The sequence below is a fragment of the Pseudomyrmex gracilis genome, unplaced genomic scaffold, assembly GCF_002006095.1.
Source record: "Pseudomyrmex gracilis isolate BER0280 unplaced genomic scaffold, ASM200609v1 scaffold_301, whole genome shotgun sequence".
Taxonomy (NCBI): Eukaryota; Metazoa; Arthropoda; class Insecta; order Hymenoptera; family Formicidae; genus Pseudomyrmex; species Pseudomyrmex gracilis.
This window is the reverse complement of record NW_018020885.1, coordinates 98442-117938: the sequence shown is the minus strand read 5'-3', so window position 1 is coordinate 117938 and position 19497 is coordinate 98442. Positions and strand designations below refer to the sequence as shown.

General features: G+C 42.7%; 1 protein-coding gene across 5 annotated transcripts in view; it reads right to left on the bottom strand.

Moving 5' to 3' along the window:
• Window positions 1–19497, bottom strand: part of LOC109859919 (AT-rich interactive domain-containing protein 3C-like) — a 113753-nt gene that overhangs the window by 24628 nt on the left and 69628 nt on the right. For all 5 annotated transcript variants that reach the window (XM_020438647.1, XM_020438643.1, XM_020438645.1 and 2 more), the window contains exon 4: window positions 3444–3516. In XM_020438647.1, coding sequence (XP_020294236.1) covers window positions 3444–3516 — 73 coding nt within the window. The remainder of the gene's footprint in view (window positions 1–3443; window positions 3517–19497) is intronic.

Below are 19497 nucleotides of genomic sequence, written 5' to 3'. Positions count from 1 at the left end.
TTTTCCAAAAAAACCGGACTTTTGCCAACCCTGACCATAACCGATAAATATTTTGTCCATTATATACCGTTTTACAACAATGCACATTTACTTTAACAAACAAGATATGTAGAAAAAAAACTTGGAATATAAGTATATAATAGAATGGATATTCTCGTTTGCTTGAACAGTTCTGCGATACGTTGATTTATTTTTGTGACCTTTCTGTCTCGACTACATTGGGATGACACTTTGTGTTCGGATCGTGAAGCGATCCATTTGTTGTTTGTGCCGTTTTCGTTATGGAGTTAAACTCCTGTTTTACTTCACATCAGTCGGATGAATAGTCCGGTCAATTTAGACATTCCAAGCTACATAAATTCGGATCAAGCTGAAAATGAGTGAAATTGTTCAAAACATAATTAAAAACAAAATTTCAAAACTCCCCATCGTTCCGGTTTAGGGAAAAAAAATTGACTCGAGGTCAAAGGTCAAAGAAATGAGTTTTTCGCGATTTTCTGCGAAACGGTAAGTTTTATCGCAAAATTACCTCAGACAAAAATTGTAGATTATAAAATTATCTACAAAAAGGGTATTAATAATTTTTTTCCTAAGTACGAACGTTTCTGAGATATAACGATGCAAAAACTTATAAGCGTCATAACATGCATAAGCATGCCACGTATATACATCTCTGTATATACGCTTATAAGTTTTTGCATCGTTATATCTCAGAAACGTTCGTACTTAGGAAAAAAATTATTAATACCCTTTTTGTAGATAATTTTATAATCTACAATTTTTGTCTGAGGTAATTTTGCGATAAAACTTACCGTTTCGCAGAAAATCGCGAAAAACTCATTTCTTTGACCTTTGACCTCGAGTCAATTTTTTTCCCTAAACCGGAACGATGGGGAGTTTTGAAATTTTGTTTTTAATTATGTTTTGAACAATTTCACTCATTTTCAGCTTGATCCGAATTTATGTAGCTTCACTATTATTTTTTGATCTAATTTGACCGGACTAGAAACTCGCATACGACAACGAGAGTTTATATATTCGCGGCTCTCATAAATGCAAATAATTCAATCCGATTAACGGAACTGCGTAGAAACTCACTGAAACAATTTGTTGTGTAAAAAAATTATACAGTATCTCACATTACATGTGAGAGCGAAAAAATATCACTTTTCTCGCGCATGCGAAACAAAATACAAACCTGCCGCTCCGTGAGGGAAAGAGAAGCAATGTAACCCGCTAACGCTGCGCGCCGGTAATTTGTCCGGCCGTTTGTATATCTAAAACGCCGAGCGCGCGTACCCGGGAGAGCGATGATAGCAAACACAAATTGGTGGTGGCTGGACTAATATATCCGAATATGATGAATGGTCTTTTATATCTACGGACGTAGTGAGGTGTTATACGTTGCGTTAGTGTTGAATTATTGCATGCGTGGGGTACAGCCGCGCGTCGGCACACAATAACGCAGCCCGCGGGAGGGCCCGGTAGGTCCCGGGGGCCTCCGAGTCTCCTTCGTTCCCTGGACCCCACGTTCTCGCGTCCGAAGCTCTTACCCGCGAGACACATCGAGATACGCGCTCTTCTCTCGCTTGGCTTCGATACTTCTCGGGTTTCTTTTTTGTTCTTTTTTGTTTTTTTTTTTTTGTCTTTCTTTCTTCGCCGCGCGCGATTTTAATCGAGCCGCGTTACGAGCGAATCGAAAGATCAATCGGCATTGATCTCCCCGAGGATTTATGGTCTCCTCGACTCGTTATTACTATTCACGAGAGATAATAACCCGCGAAACAAACGACGCGCGCGCCTGCGTGCACGTTGTTGCCGTAACGTCGCGCATCTTTTCGACGGGCTCATCTCCGTTTAATCGACACCTGTTCTCGTATCATCTCCTCTTTCTCTCGCTCTCTCTTTCTCTCTTCAAAAACTATTAGTGAGTTAAAATCCTCAAATTCGATTGATTTTAGGAGGATTCTGGTGAACTTTCACGATGTGCAAAAAAAAAAGATTCAACGCATTATCACCGAACGATCATTTAGCACCTCGGTTGTAAGCTGCTCGACGGGGAAACGGGGATTGGAAGGTAACACGCGGATATTTTGATTATTGTTACAAAAATGTCAAGCATAATAATAGCATCTCACACATCTCGGACCCAAAGTTGCGCCACTGAGCTTTGTGGAGAAACAAGAAAGAGGCGGGGGGGGGGGAGAGCAGAAGAAAGAAAAAGAGCAGAAAAGAACAGAAGCACTGCTGACGCATCGGTGGCAGTCTTGATTGATGGACGAGTCGCCATGTTTATAATTAGAAGTCCCGACGTTTCCGGTTCACCGCGTCTGAAGCGGCTTGGGCTGCGATTCGCCGCGGATCAACTCTCTCTCTCTCTCTCTCTCTCTCTCTTTCTCTTTCTCCTTTCTGAAATTTGTGAAGAGAGAAAAACGCGGCGGAATAACGCCGATATTCTGAGGCGCGCATAGAGAAACGTTTGTGTCGCTATACTAATTACAGCATCATCTCGTTCGAATCTCGGCTTGCGCGCGTTGAAAGACAGCGCTATTCATCCCGCCGCGGAAGCACGCGCGTGAGAAAACGCGCGATTTCACGGGCGTTGTTACGCTTCGCTCGTCGGTTCTAATTTCGTCGGTGCCCGAGCAGATGCAACGTGTTATCGAACCTTTTAACCACGTGGACGTTTACGACGCGCGTTCGGTCAGAGAACGAAGACAGAGTCGAAGACGAAGATCCACGTGTGCAGGAAACGAGATGCGGGTCGCGCGGTACGTAGTCACACGTGTGTATCTTGCTTCAACGGTCGACGAGAGTTCGAGCGGCAAATAAAAACAAATTTTGCGAAATGTGAGATCCTCTTCCAAAGGAACTCGCGCGTGCGCGCGCGCGCTTTCTCTCTCTCTCTCTCTCTCTCTCTCTCTCTTCGCAATCGCTCAGCTGTTTATGACGCGACGTTTTTCTTCTTTCCAACTTGCAGTCGCGGATTCAAAGTGTTCCGCGTATACTTCTCGGAAGATGCAAGCCGACGCGTGACAACGATAAAAGGTTTATGACAAATGCGCGAGAAAGAGAAGAATAAAAATAACAAACAAGAGATAAAAAAAGAAACAACGTGCGCGTTCGCTAGTTCTTTCGGGTTAAGCCGAGAACATTTAAAGGAATAGGTAGACGAGTATCGAGTGGGGAGGATTTCGTGGGTGGGATACACACACTCGCCGAAGAACATCCTCATGAGCGAACAAGTCGTCCTTGAATGATCGCGCGCCATGGGAATGATCAATATTTGTACAAACTTTGCAACGATATACTTGATCGCTGCTCTCGCAGAAATCGTGGCAAGTATAATGATTCTTCGTGTTCGCGTCGGTTTATCGAATACATATTCTCCTACGTGTATTACGGATCTACTTGTTTTTCTCATTCAACGCTAATGGACTTACCTCGCTGATGCATGAAGCTGAAGAGTTTGTCGAGAAAAATCTTCCGTTCAGGATTGTCGTCAATCTCGTAAAGCTGAAACCAGAAAAACAAGAAAAATTATAAATACGAAAATCGCTTTATAAATAAACGATTGTTAAGCTCTGCGACGAATATAATTTTAGAAAACAAAAAAAACAAGATTTGTGTAAAACAACAAAAGGTGTATATACACTCTTTTGTATTGCGAGTTTCTCGTTCCCCTGATAGGGAGAATAAAACGTTACCTCGCGGCGTGGTAATAAAAACAGGAGTGAAACAAGTGTGCTCATAGCGACAGGCAGATTAGTTAGCTCCGATTATTAATGATTCCGTTTAACCTGCCTCATAACCCGAAACCCTCCGCGCCGGCCATACGAAAGCCAAACCTCCTTCGGGCTAGCGGCCCGTATTATCATATTTGTTATGTACGATGTGCTATATCTAATCTGAGACCTCCTAATTGCTTTTATAATACGAGCCCCGTCCACCCGCGCTTTCTCTTCTCCTGCGATGTGCGCGCGCGGCCTCACTTCTCTCTTTTCCTCCGCCACTTTCTACATCCCTTAAACGCTCATTCGACAAGCAAACCGACCCGTTCCTCTTCCGATTCTTTTCGCGCTCTCTTCGCAACTCGCCTCGCCTCGCCTCGCCTCGCTTCGTCTTTCCTCGTACTACATTTGCCGCGAACGATAAATTTCATTCAACTAATCGCGCGGTTGTTTCGCAACACTGCCTCTCACCCCAAGGGCGAATAATAATTAATTCGCTTGCCTCGCGCGCTTGCCGTCCATCCTATCTAGTTTTCCGCCTAGCGCGAACTACAAAAGCGCCAACGAAAGCGACACAGAACCGAAGCGCATGCATTATACAAATTCAAGCCGATAACCGACGGCTCATCGATCAGACACTCACTTATATTTATGTAATCCAAGGTTTTTGCTACAAGAGAAACCGATTAATTGGTCTGTGTTCGAACTGATAATTCGAATCCCGTTAATTGATCCGTTTGAAATTAAGCTCGCGTTGATGCGTAATTAACAAAGATTACTTTTTTTCTCTCTCTCTCTCTCTCTCTCTCTCTCTCTTTCTCTCTCGTGGCGTGGCTCATTTGCGGTCATCGCAGAAATGAAAAGCGATACGTCAGTATACGCCGGTGGTACGCGCCCATGTGAAGACGTAAATGTCAACGCTTGTCACAGGAAAAAAATGCCGAGCGCACGAGATACGAACGGCGACAAAACGTATGTGCACACGCACGATCCCGTACAACAGTACAGCTGCGGCGCACGGGTCGTGTACGCGCAGCGAGGAGTTTTTCAATGCGCGCGCGGTGGTGTGGCAGGTGCCATTATTCCCTCATGCAATCCCCCTTGAATCCACTCGGCACACGTGCGACAGATCGTTAATCGACGTTAATCGATCGAGAGGGAAAGAGATCGAAGGAAGTTACACGCCGTTAATTTGCGATACGTTCGATTCTCACGACAGTCCCCTGTCACTCACCCACCTTTGTCCGTCACCCTCGGACAAAGTTGGTTTGGAGAAGTTTGTATCGCGCGTATCACACAAACAAGAAGAACAAAACAAAGAAGCGAGCGTCTCGCGATAGACGGACGCGAGGAGCAGCATTTCTCAAGGGCCATTTTGTACCACTTTCTCGTGTTTTTTCTTTGGCTACACGAGCGATGAGCTCGTTAGGGGCAGCCGGAGGGAGAGGATCGGGAGTAAAAGGCAAGAGGGGAGGGAACGGAGCATCGAGGCTGAGGGTTCAAGAGAGGTATATTGATTGATCTACAGTTAAGCGGACTGACGGCGGCCACGTGAGGATCACGGAGAGAAGCAGCTCTTCTCTCTTTCTCTCTCTCTCTCTCTCTTTTTCTCCCTCTCTCTTTCTCTTACGCACCGCCCTTGTGTACCTCACCACTACCGTGAGGTAAAATAAAGACGGGGCAACGGAATTTGCTCTCGATGATGCATGCGCCACGGCCCCGCCCTCTCCTTCTCTCATCCACTGACGGCTCGGTGAATAATAATTCCTGATACGAGCGCCGGTTGATCGGACGACTTTCGTGGAGAGCCAACTTTGTCGATGATCGATGTACGCGTGCTTAGTAACGCTAACGGACTCGGAGGTGCCGTGATTATAGAGACTGAGGTGTATACCGAGAGGATGTCCGGGTAATGGTCGCGTTTGATGAACGGAAGGAGAGAGAAGCAAAAAGAGGGGGCAACATTCCTTCAAATTTTAATTATTTCCTCTTAACAGATTGTCAGGACTGTCAATTCGTTCGTTCGCGAAAACGAGCAACGAGATCCCTGCGAGATTTTACTTTAACGATTGCGAGTTGATGCGCTCACGACGACGACGACGACGACGACGACGATGATGATAATGATGATGATGATGATGATGATAATGATGATGATCTTCATTAACTTTGCGAATGCGAAGTATCGACTTCAACGAAGAATACATTGTTAAATCAATTGATGTGGAGAGAGGAAGGTAAGAGTTACATGCCGAGCTGTAATTAGTTTGTTATCAGGTAAAATTGGAAATTTAAAAAAATCACATAAACGCAATACGCGTGTGCCACAAAAAAAAATCTATCAAATACAAAAATCTTTGCATGTGCGTATGCTTACTATCACGTTTTTAAATGTATGTCTCACGCTCTCCCGAGACGGATCGTGATAAAGTAGAATTTCCTTACAGCTCGCCACAAGTCAACTCGCTCGGCGCAAGGAAGAAAAGAGAAAAAAGAAGGGAGAGGAAAAAAGGAGAGGGAAAAGAGGGGCAAACGTTGGCGGGCAGGCTGGACCTACACGCTCTCTCGCCGAGACTTATTATCTTAATTACATAATTGGCCGTGGGTCCGTGTAAAGCCTCGCGCGAGCGATCGCTGTCGCGTCGCATCCGCCCCCGCGATTGTGCGAGCGAAGGGGTCAACTTCCGGTCGTAAAGCTAAGGGTGCGTCCTTACGAGCGAGAAACGGAAGCGGGTGCAGCCTTACGTAATGCGCGCCTCAACTTTTTCTTCTGATCAAGATATCGACTAACACGGGCACCGAGCACGAAGAAAAGAGCACGTCCTCGCGCGCGGTCTCTTTATCCGCGGTTTTCATCAATTCACGATTCTCAAACGTAACTCTGTCGAGCTTTCGAGAGAATTCTGTGAAGAAAAAAGTCAAGGCCTGTTTCGGCGAAAAACCGAATGTGTACATCTTGTGATTTTGAAAACATTCAACGACACGCTACTTCGAAGAAATTTTAAGAGATAAAAAAACATCAGATTTTATCTGAAACAAATATTAACATACAAAGATGTTTTTTCGGGTTTGAACCGCGTTAGTGTCATTTTTATACCGACGTTTCGTGAACATTACAGCTCACTTCATCAGGGTTTAAAGAGCAGCCTGATACAGTATCACGAAACGTCGGTATAAAAATGACACTAACGCGGTTCAAACCCGAAAAAACATCTTTGTATGTTAATACTACACACACCGCGAAAGCATCAAATATCTGAAACAAATATATTTGTATATATAATATTCCGAGAAAATATACATATTTAAATACAATATGTACATTGAAATATTTATATTTGTAAATATGATGTTTTTTTATCTCTTAAAATTTCTTCAAAGCAGTGTGTCGTTGAATGTTTTCAAAATCGCAAGATGTACACATTCCGGTTTCGTACATTTAAATGTCAAAGAAGTCGAGAGCGGTAATCCTTATCGTTCGATCCGAGAGATGAGAGACAAAACAAAAAAACTGGCAACTTATAGCGGCGCGGTATTAACATTGAAAGCGAGGTACACGTATCGCAAATGAAAAGATCGTTATTCGCGAAATTCACGTGGGGATATCAAGATCAGCGGCGGGTTTTACAGGCGAGCGGCTATAATAGCAACTGACATTATTCGTTTCCAGAACATTAAAGATAGCGCAGGTAATTATAATCATTATGACGGTGGAGCGGCGGCGCGGCACAATGCCGCCATGCGTTACGCTCCTATAAAATGTCCGTAAAGTGCAGAGCAAGCGAACGACCCAAGAAAAGCCCGGCCTTTTCTCTCTGCTACGCCCAGCAAACTCCACCCGCGAGCCTCTTATCGCGAGCTGCATCTCATATCGCCACGCTCCAGGACCTGTCCTGGTGTCGGGGAAAAATTCCCTCAGCTATCCCACGCGAAATATGGCGATAAAGACATTAGAAACCGCGTGCAAACGACAAGAGCTACTCGTATTGTTTGAAAAACTTGTTATATAAATTTGTTTCAAGAAAATATAGATATTTCTAACAGATAAGTTATTTTAATAAGACGTACGACCCCATATATCTCTCATATCAGCTTATCTTTGTTATAAAAAAAAACTCTGTATCTCTAACGTGTATCTCATATTCGTTACAGACGAAATTACGTTATTGTTATCTCTCTATTCTGATTTCATTTTTTAAATTTCGGCTGTCGAGTCGAAGTAGTTCTAATAAATGTATGTGTAGGTATGTTTGGATAAAACACCGGAAATAAAAGTGAAATAGAACCAATAATGAGAATAAAAGAGCGAAATCGACTGAAGCGATAACGCGCGACAACCGTTACAGGGCTTTGTGTGCGGGGGAAAACGAGAAAACGCGAGGCGAAAACCGATTGGCACCATCCATCCACGAGTCATTTTCTCGAAATAACGTGAACGGGGGGGATCTCCATTTCGCGGATTCCCATTATAGGGACAAAATCAATCGGCTTTATCCCACCGATATCGTCTCTTGGCAAGAAAAAGAGACCCATCCTCCTCCGTTGTCCTTGGACGGTTCTAATCCGAATGAGGTTCCCGTTCGTGTCCGCTCCGGTCTTTCTTTGAACGGATTCGACTTCCAAGCGCGCGCGAACTTCCAGAGAGGAATCGTCCGTGTTTTTTCGACGATTCGACTCTACCAGTCTCTTGCTTTTTCTCTCTTTCTCTCTCTCTCTCTCTCTCTCTCTCTTTCTCTCATCGCTTCGCTTTCTTCGCTTCATTAAATGAAAAACATTTAGGAATAGACTTCCGAGAAGGTGACGATGATAAATGACTGGCAGTCAGTTCATTGACTGAGTTGTCTCGCCGTATATTTCTATCGCGAAGTGCAGACGACTTATTAAAGACTGCGGATTTAACCTCCCAAGCGACACAAACTACAATTGTGAAAACAGAGACCCCCCTTTTCTCCCAAGAATAATCAAGACTCGTTGCGACGAAGAGGTAAGAGTATTTTACCATAGAGAGGGAGAGAGGCGGGTGGACTCTCTCAGTGACGCCAGATGTCGGCGTCGACAAAGAAACGTAAGAAACGAAATACTTCGTGGTCCTTTTGCGTTCCCCCTTCTTTCTCTCTTTCTCTCTCTCTCTCTCTCTCTCTCTTTCTCTGAGACTCGATAGAGTCGGATTTTATGCTCGTAGCTGGAAATATTAAATCGCACCTAAGCACGTTTTATGTCGGCCGCCTAATAATCTCCGACAACTGACTTTGACTTCTCTCTTCCATCTCCATCCCGTCGTTCTCTCGTCTTCCTCTTTCTCTTTCGCTCCCACATGATCCTCGCTATCGTTGTTTCGTTTTCGCTTCTCCTTGACCACATCTCCCCTCCCCGCGTTCTCTCAACACAGACCGAGAGAGAGTCCACTGTGGGCGGTCAATGCATCCACCCGTGGCCCATAAACCCTTTAAATGTTTCACAAGCGGACCCCCGGTTTACTCTCTGTAACCCTTTCGTATCGATCTCTCGTCCTTCGACGACCGCCGATCCATCAGAAGATGCATCAAATCCAAATTGATCTGCGTCGCGCGATCACAATTCATCGCGTCGTGCAGAAACGTGCAACGGGAACATGTATATTACATACGAAATGCTATTATCGCAACAATCGCAACAAATATAATTAGCGCGATAAAAAACATTCTCAACCAAAAATACGACACATGGCACGGACCGTAAACATTATCACCTATCTTCGATTCTCGGAAATGAGCATCGATGTGAAAGAGAACCGGAAATGCAGACCTCCCGCCCGTTTTCGCACAGCTCCTGCTTCGCAGACGTTCGTTGCCCACGGTTAATTCGCTCGTAAACGTCGACGGGAAAGAAGCCGATCGGGCGAGACTCCCGGTACAATTTTACGGGCCGTGTTGGCGGCGCGACGGCGATCAGTCTGTGTACGTTGCGGGATTACGTTTACGCGATGACAAATTGTCCAATCTCGCATGTGTGTGTGTGTGTGTGTGTGTGTAAGATGCGAAAACGCGTGTCGAAGAACGAAACTATCAATCAGAAGATTAATCTGTTATTTTTCAACGAGTTACAGAGTCTCTACAGGGTGTTATTTTCTTGACGCGTATCGCTCAATATGAAAATCCTCCTCGCGCTAATTCAATTTAGATAATAAACACCGACCCGCGCGGTCAATAATAAATTCGCGTTAATCAACGCGTTAGTCATCTCTTATCGCTCCGCTCTTCTGTTTTTCTTTCTTTGTTTTTTATTCTCGCGTTTAAACGATTTGTATATTCGACAACGTATTCGTCGGGCAGGCCATATTTTCCATCGCGAAGCGTGTTGATGATTCTTTCTAATGCATGTTTTTTCTCACACCTGCGCATCCCGCACATATAGCAGGACCGGTAACGAGACGGCTCCGTTCAAGATTTACGTTCGACGTGTTCTGCAATTTAATTCGGTAGCCCGTTTAATTTGATCCCGATATCGCGATAAAGGTCTCTCTCTCGCGCGCATCCTTTCGGCTCGCAGCCACACCTTGATATTGGCTATCTGTCGTCGCGATGAATCCTTCTGTCTACATGGTCGGAGGTGTGGCAGTCATAAAAAAAAAAAAATCCTATAGATATCATGGTCAGTTTGATTCGGTCGCAGTAACGTAGTTAGAAATTCTTTCCGAGTGGCTGAATTAATCGTCAAGATTATTTTTAGCGAACGCACACTCGGGATGCAAAATTAAAAAATATATTTCTCACCTACACTTTCTCTCTCAGTTTTTTTACTTTTGCTCGAAAACGAAAACGTCTATATATTTATTTCAGAAAAGAAAAGCACAACGACAAATCGGTCGCGTGAGAGAATTAATAAACGACGAAACGCTGATTGAAGACCCACCAACAGGTTCTGGACTAATAGCAATAGCGCGCGAACGGAACTTCAAACGAATAGTACCCACACCGGAATACCTTGGTGATTTATCGCTCGGAAAACAAAGTAACGCACGCGTGGTGGTGGGTTACGCGTGACGTGAGGGCGGTAAAGGTTGTCGCGAAACGCCGAACGCGGCAAGGTTAATACGAGTCAAGAAATTTCGCGGACATTTCTTCGTCTTGACATGAACGAGAGATATAAAATTACGCGGTGGCGCGCAAGGATGGTGCGCGTTTGGATCGATTAAAGCTGACGACGTTTGACGTAAAATACGACATCTTTCAACTGGCATTTGAACCGTCCATTCGTGGTCCACCCTTTCAGCTTCCCCTCCTCCTTCCCTCGCGCGTGTTGTGATATGCGCGAAGGAGAATGTGCATCAGGGGGAGGAGCATCTCGAAACACAAACGAGGAGTGAGTGAGAGTGAGAGTGAGAGTGAGAGAGAGAGAGAGAGAGAGTGAGAGAGAGAGAGAGCCACGGGAAGATAGGAAGAGGAAAGGGCGAGAAAAAGAGAAACGGGAGTCGCACCTCGGTACGGATCAAACGACGCTGTGAGCTTCGATTATAATAAATCAAGACGTAAATAATGAAGGGACGGATGGCTCCGAAAGCCAAGGAATGGTGGTGGGAGAGGACGCGGGGGAACCAGCTGCGATCGAATCGTTTGCGTCGCGACTGCACGTCTCTCGTCCGACCACGGGCGTGCGTGCATTGCCCATGTGAGGATCGTAACGGGTATTAATGTCTCTCGCCCGAGGGATCGAGAGCTCTTTCGCTCGCCGTACGACTTCTCCCGCCGCGTTTTGATTCCATTATTGTATGCGAATGGATCGTTTAATGAAACTAATATCGTGCGCGTCGAGTCAATTAACTTTTTGAAATAACGCGGCTGACATTTTCTCTCTCTCTCTCTCTCTTTCTCTTTTTGTTTCGCCGCGAAACACGCAGAGAAATTAATGATCGAAATCGATTGTAGAGGAAAATCGATTGTCTCGCACACGTTGATCTATGAGACCGCGCGGGTATTTCGCGTGGAATCCGGGAGTGAATACACTCCCACGCGAAAACAGCGACGGCATTGTCTGATCGTGTATTCGCGAGCGAAGTGAAGTCACTCGAGTTCAGCCATGAGAGGATTATAGCCGCGTTCGGCTTGAATCGCGTGTATATTCGTGAACGAAGAAAAAGGTGGAAGAAGGGGCGAGAAAGTGAGGACGGGAGGAAAGGGGGGAAGGGAAACGCCGTGCTACAAGCTCTCTTATTAACGAGGAAGCGAAACAACTCGCACCGCGGCGCTAATCAAACGAGCACACAAAACGCACCATTCCTTCGTGTATGGCCGCGTATCAACGGCCATCTTTGTTCCTCCACCGAGTGGAGGTCCGTAAGACGCGCCGGTATGTCCGATGAGAATTTATCGAGGCATGTGTTTGCTAACGCAGGAAATTCGACCTCGTTCGTGAATAAGAGAATGAGAGAAAGAGAGAAGGAGGAGAGACGACGAGAGTCACACACACACACACACACACACACGTATATAATCGCTCGGCTGCTCGACGGAGAGAACGATAAAACGTTTTAGCATCTCACAACAATGTGTGATCGGGAAGATATACTTAACAAGAGGGTAACATCTAGTAGATACTCGGTAGATATGTCCGAAGTGGAGAAAACGAAGTACCCCTTATACATCACTGTGCTCTCTCTCTCGCTGTTATTACAAGTCATTTGATAATGATCGCTAGAGATAAGGCAACGCTGGGCGTCAGAGCATCGGGATGTGCGAGAGATAAGAAATAAAGAAGAGGAAGAAATTAGACCGCGAGAGATACACGCGCAGCAGCAGCAGCAGCAGCAGCCGCCACCGCCGTCGTCGTCGCTATCGGTCGACATATAAAATTCAATATTTGCAAGAAATACCCGAGTTTAAAGACTTTAGACTGGATTCGGTAACTGAATACACAGTGTTTCAGAGTTGTTCAGAGCGAAAGAAAAATTTCAACTCGAAGAGTTGTGAATAAATAGCACACTTTCGGCCGGTCGTCCACCTCGTCGAGAACTCGTAAATGATTCTCGTTCGGTTTCACGTGGATCACAAACACAAGTGACATTTATGTTCGCTTCGTGCGCGTTTTCGAACAGGGCGCGATTCAGTTGGGGCACAACGAGACGAAACGCAATCGCACGAGATTGGGAAGTAGCGGTAGCAATGATTCGCGCAATGAAGGTGGTGGTGGTAGTGGTGAAGGTGGGTGCGGTGGCGGCGGCGAAGGAGACGACGACGGCCGGCGTCGGCGAGAGAGAAGGCAGTTAGCGCGTGTTTACACGACAGCGCTATGTAGTCGGCGACCCCAGCGGCCCGAGTCGAGCGAGGAGAACGTTTCTATTTGTTCGGACACCTCGCTCGCCTCGTTCTCCGTCTTCCTTTCTCTCGCTTCTTTTGCCCGTTCCCGCAAAGACAACTCCTTCCTCAACCTCTTTTACTCTCTTCCTCTGCGTCGTTCCCCAACCGCGCGATCTTTCTTTCTTTTACGTCGTTGACCGCGTCAGGAAGTCGCGCAAGTACCTACCCAAGTTCTCGGTGTAATTTGGAACGTGCTAAGATCGTGAGATTCGATTGACTCTCATCCTCTCGATAATATTTTGACGATATTTTAACGCGTCTCGTTTATTTATATCTCTTTATTTGATTCACCGTAAACTGAAATGATCTTTTTCTCTTGCCTGTTGATGTCTCCAGAAAGCGCGCGTCGTCCATATATCGCGTCCCATCGCACCTACTCATTCGCTGAGCTTCCGCGATTATTGATTGTTTATGATAAGATAATATAGATATCGATGTGTGTAGAAAAATATACGGACGTTTTAGAAATAAGACAAAAATATATGTGTATGTCAAATATAAAAAGGGATATACAAACTCGTACGAAAAGATAGTGATTCAATAATATCAGATTTTAATGGATAAAAATGAAAAATGGATTCGATTCGCTTGAAGAATGTAAATCCCGATGGAGAAACGCCCGTCTTTTACGATTCAGAAATACGACTTCGAAGAGCCCCGTTTACAGGTGCGTTTCCATCTCGCGCGGATGGAAACGTTTTTATTAATAATTTTAGTGCGTCGTATCATGTCATGGCCTTCCACCGCCTTCTTGATATACTCGTAAAAAAAATGGTTGCGTCGTGAGAGCGTCTGTGTCATTTTCGTAAAGAGGCGGAGAACCGCGTTCTCTGAAAGAGGTGCGTATCTGCTTGACTCCCAGTAAGATCGTATCCACGAACATTAGCGAGCTGGCGATGGACCTTTACGCGACTTTATATCGATTTTATAGCGGAGTCGACGTCGATTAAACGATTACCGGAACGAAAAGATGTTCATAATGGAACGTTCAATTTTTATCGCGTACCTTTACGAGAGTTCCGAAAAAAACTTTGTGTATATTTTATGTTTTTTTTATCTTTTTTTATGCTCTTTTATCTTTTGTTGTTGTTTTATTTTTTTGTAATGTTCCTTCAAATACTACGCGAACTTTCACAGAGGAAAAAAATATTAGGACGATCTTCTTAGAAGAAGGAAATATCTAAATTCCAGTTTAAATCTGTACATGCGCGCACAATAAACAAATCTTTTAACATACTGTGTTATAACAACCGATAAATTTGTTAGAAAATTTATTTATAACTCGCGCGAGATTTGAATTCACAAGCGATCGCGAACGACGTATCTCTCTTTTATCCACCACCTTGCATTTATTTCGCCGTCTACCTATTAATCTATATTTTTTAAAGGATAAGTGACGCCATAATGTATTCCAGCGCCTTCATTCGTCACGCGCTCTCGTACAAGACTCAGGCGACAATCAGCTCGGTCGCCGCTTCTCAAAGGGGATTTTAAGATATTATATCGTTGCGCGCAAGTCTGAAAAGAGGCATTTCTTCTTTTCAGTACGAGGGCGAGCAAGAAGCGACACAAGTGTTTGTAACACAAGACAAAGACGCGCACGAAAAGAAGAAAGGGGATGCACAAAGAAAAGCTGAACACACGAAGGTTGTTTTTCATACACCGACTATTTAAGATCGGTATTGTCATGAGCAAAAGCACGCTGTGTCGTTGTACCGGGAATAAGGTAAAATCGAGAGAGAAGCGATACCAAAGTGAATATAAGAAGTTATGAAATGAATTGTGCGTACTAAAAGTAAATTGAATTTTCCTTGAGTAAGTTTCAAATCGGATACTTCCATAAAATATGTGTCAATTTATCGGGCCATAACATAAAATTCGTAAGATTAAAACCAAACTTTTTTTTTAAGATTTCCGACCTTTTCTCAAGGATAAAAAAGAATTTTTATTATACTATAACACAATCAGTTTTTTAACAAATGGTTTCATTTGGCTGAAGAGAAGTTAAATCTAAAATAAAATATAAAATGGATGAGGTTAAATTCAAATTTATCTTTTCAAGGACAAGTGAAAAAACCATTTGTTAAAATGACAGCAATTTTTTGCGGAAAATATATTTTCCGAGTCGAAACTTAGCGTCTTGAACCTCAATTTTTGAGAAAAGGAAATTTCGGACGTGTAACAGCGTTAAAGTAGCATCTACTTTTTTTCTTAATCCTACTTTGAGTTTATCAGAGGTTGCAATGCGCAGTGTCAGTCAATTCGACTCGGGTATATGCCTATTGTATATCTACTAAGAAAATTCCTTCTTTCTAATGTTTAACAATCACATTGTGTTGTACGATTCTTCAACGTCCTGATTTTTTTCTCGCAAAAATCTGTTGAATCTATCTATTTTTGAACATTCGTCCAACTTCCCTTGCTGTCCGCTTGCCATCTGAACCGACTCTGCAACTTCCACCAGAAAACAAAACTTGTACGCGCGCAACACATATGCACGCACATATACACACACGCACATATACACACGACCACCTTCCTCTTCTCTAACTCCCGAGTTATGACGCGTTTAACATATAAATGAAAATCAGGTCTATAAAAGTTTAACGCCCGCGATTATCTGACCGACCAAAGTTTTTTTTTATCCACAACCTCCCTTTCCCATTTATGGACTGCTCCCCCGGACGGTAAATTCTATTTCGGCTTCTTTCTCTCGTTTGTATGATAAAATAACGCGCGGCGAGCTACTATGCTCGGCATTATTGACACAAGAACCGTATACATTAATAATATTAGCGGCAGTATTAAACAGCAATAGAAATAACAATGTAACTTTATATACACGTAATATGTAAATGCGCAGCAATAATCTGTAATTATATTACCATCGATTTCTTGTACTTGTAACAATAAATCGTTACGATGTTGTAAATTATTCGGTGTATAGTTATTGATTTTCTTTTTCTCCCCCCCCCTTTTTTTTTGATAAACCGAATTGATCGGTGACGCACAACTCCGATCGCAAACAATGCTCGATCAAATCACAATCGGATCACAGTTAAGTCGAGACAACGCTATTGTTCTTCTTGATTTGATTGTCGCGCAATCGTGCGCGGTATAATAGAATCAGGACTCGACTCGAATCGGCCACTCGTTTGCGGCCAATCACATAGAAGCTGTTTTCCCACAGTGTGACATCTAAGAGGTTAATAATATTCCAATTGTGGCAACTAGAGAGAAAGGGAGGGGGGGGGAGGGAGAGAAGAGATGTGCCGCCATTCCCGTCCGTTTAACATACAGTTTCCACGAACACGGCGATGCGAATGGCCGGCTCTATCTTTCTCTCTCTTTCTTTCGCAGATATACCCGTAGGTTATTTTGAATATTGCATGCAAGGAATATTTCGATTCCGGGAATCGGAACTTTGCCTGCAGAGCGCGATTATCCAACCCGCTGCCAATGTGCAATAACAGATCTTCGTCCGTCTGTCTGTCTGTTACAACCTATCGTGTGTATGCGTGCTACGAGAGAAAGAGAGAGAAAATGATCGTTTATAAGACAACACGATCGAGGGATACGTGAGACGTCCGTCCGTTTATAATCCCCCTTCTGCGATCCGTGTGCAATTGAACAGCATTTCGTGTCACGAAGGAAAGATCGGCGAAACGCGAATAAACACACTACGCTTGGGATGGTTGCATTGAATCGCGGTGGCACGATTCGTAGCTCTTGAAAAAAACAAAAACAAAAAACAAAATTGCAACCGGTTTCTGGTAACGATACTAACGTGCCGTAATTGGAATGAGACACTGGCTCCGACGATTGTTGCAAACGTTTCAAACGTCGCACAATTCCGACATTTTGTTTTAAAGAAATATCACATAACCGAACAGAATGCACGCGTCCTTTTACATCGCAAAAACAAACAGATCGCACGGCATAAAAAACACGAACGATCGTGTATCCTAAATTTTACACAACGTGTACATTTGTCTGACCGAACATCGAGCTTTATATTTTTAAACATCTCGAACACTTTGTTTTGCGATCGGCGAAGAAAGAAGAAAGAGAAAAACTGCAGATAAAAGAACAAAGAAAAAAAATAAAGTTTCGGATTAAGGTGCATCTTGATTATCCAAGAGGGGCGCGTCAGAAGAGGCTTGTCTAAAACCTAAATTAATCAAACTCAAACTTCAGTTAATGAGCTCGCACGAAAGAAAAAGACAGATGCTGGTCCACGTATATAAAAGCGTCTAATAGAGGCGCCACGTACGTACGCACACACACACACACACACACACACACACACACACACACACGTGAATGGATGCGAATCTGCTATACACACGCTTTTTTAATTTTTCGTCGTAATTTGATCATAAACGTACTAGACCCAGCACGTTGTATAATTTTCATATGATATTCATTTGGCAAAACGAAGAGAGAGGCAAAACATAGGGAATATCCCCGTTTTGTTCTGCTCGCGCAATTAATTGATACAGCAGTGCAACATGCTTTCGATTGCTTTGTGATTCTACTGATGCTTATATATCTGGAACGCTCACTCAAATGGGAAGAAACAGGACAATAGAGATAAAGAATTGTCACCAATCTGTTTTTTTTCTTCTAACGTTAGAACCAGTCTACAATAAAGGTAATAAAGCTAGGAGTAAACTAGTTCTCGGTGAAGTAACAATGGGAACAACGAGATGAGTCATTGGTTTTCATTTCGCACTACTCACTGACTTATTGTCAGCCAATGAAAGAGACGTGTCAAAAAATGAAAAATAATTGTAAAGTGAAGAATCTAAAGGCTCCGAAAGTTAACAACTTCAGAAATATATATCTCAATGGTCATGAGAGCCTAAACCAGGATGTTGTGTGGAAAATAAGCGTGTATATATATATATATGTATATACATATATATGTTCACATGTAAATTTTACATGTGATTTTTTGAAGTGAAATTTCAATTCTAAAAATCATATAGGATGCTTGGTTTGCATCTCATATATGAAAGACCCCGTATACCCCCCGAGATTAAATATGAGATATTTCATATATGAGATGCAAACCAAGCATCCTATATGATTTTTAGAATTGAAATTTCAATTCAAAAAATCACATGTAAAATTTACATGTGAACATATATATGTATATACATATATATATATATATATATACACGCTTATTTTCCACACAACATCCTGGTTTAGCAAAAATGATGTGTGAAGAGTAGCTCCAAAAATTTATAAAACAAATAAAGGTTTGAGATGGTGGCAGTTTGAAGCAAAACACAGGTGGAGTAGTGTAAAAAAATTCTTGTATTAATGTAAAACGTTTTCGACCACTGGTTTAGGTCATTTTCAATACAAAAAAAAAATCACGATTCTTTTGGCTCTGAACATCTATTTCACTTTCAGATGACATTTTTTTGTATTGAAAATGACCTAAACCAGTGGTCAAAAACGTTTTACATTAATACAAGAATTTTTTTACACTACTCCACCTGTGTTTTGCTTCAAACTGCCACCATCTCAAACCTTCATCCTGGTTTAGGCTCTCATGACCATTGAGATATATATTTCTGAAGTTGAAAAATAATTGTATAGATAAAGATAAAATATTCCCAAAAACCTTTACTCTTACTTCTTACTCTATAAAAAAAATGTAATAAATTAACAGAAACGCTCGTAATGTAAAGATTCAGAGTCTGACTATCTGGTATCCTAAATGTCCAAGGTGATTACACCATGTTTACTATCAACAGCCAACTTTTTGCGTTGCTTTTAAACAATGATTTTGTTTATATCTTGACATAATGTATACGAGTAGTTCAATGGTGGTTCAATAGTTGTAACACCTGTTGAGCATCAGTAGAAAAACCGACTTTATACTTTTTACGCAAGTAAAATAGAAACATTCTTCACTCCAAAGACACGCTTTTATTTTGTAAATCAAATGCTTATTATAGCAAGCGCTTCGCTACTATGAGCCGTCCCGAGTCGAAATTTTGATGCTACTTTCAAACTTTTGAAGATACTTTGAACCTATTTAACTGACCAATATACTTATTTAAACCTACTTTGACGATTATATTCATTTACTCCTCTTTTAAAAACCAATTTTTTTATTGAAGTTTTAGGCTTATTTAACTGGTTTAACCTAACCTAACCTAACAAAATTTGTTAAATCTAAAGAAACCTGTCTGTGGTTTAATAGAGGTTTTAATTGAACCTATTTTACTACTTTAGCTCCTACATAAATAAAACATACTTTAAACCTAATTTAGAGAAAGTGGAAATTTGTGACACTTTTAGGTTTAAAGTGGGAGTAAATTTTATCCTTGCAATTAAACCTACTTTACTATCGTAACTCCTATTATATAGTAGAATGAGTAAAATTTCGACTCGAAGTGCATCTTTTGTATTAG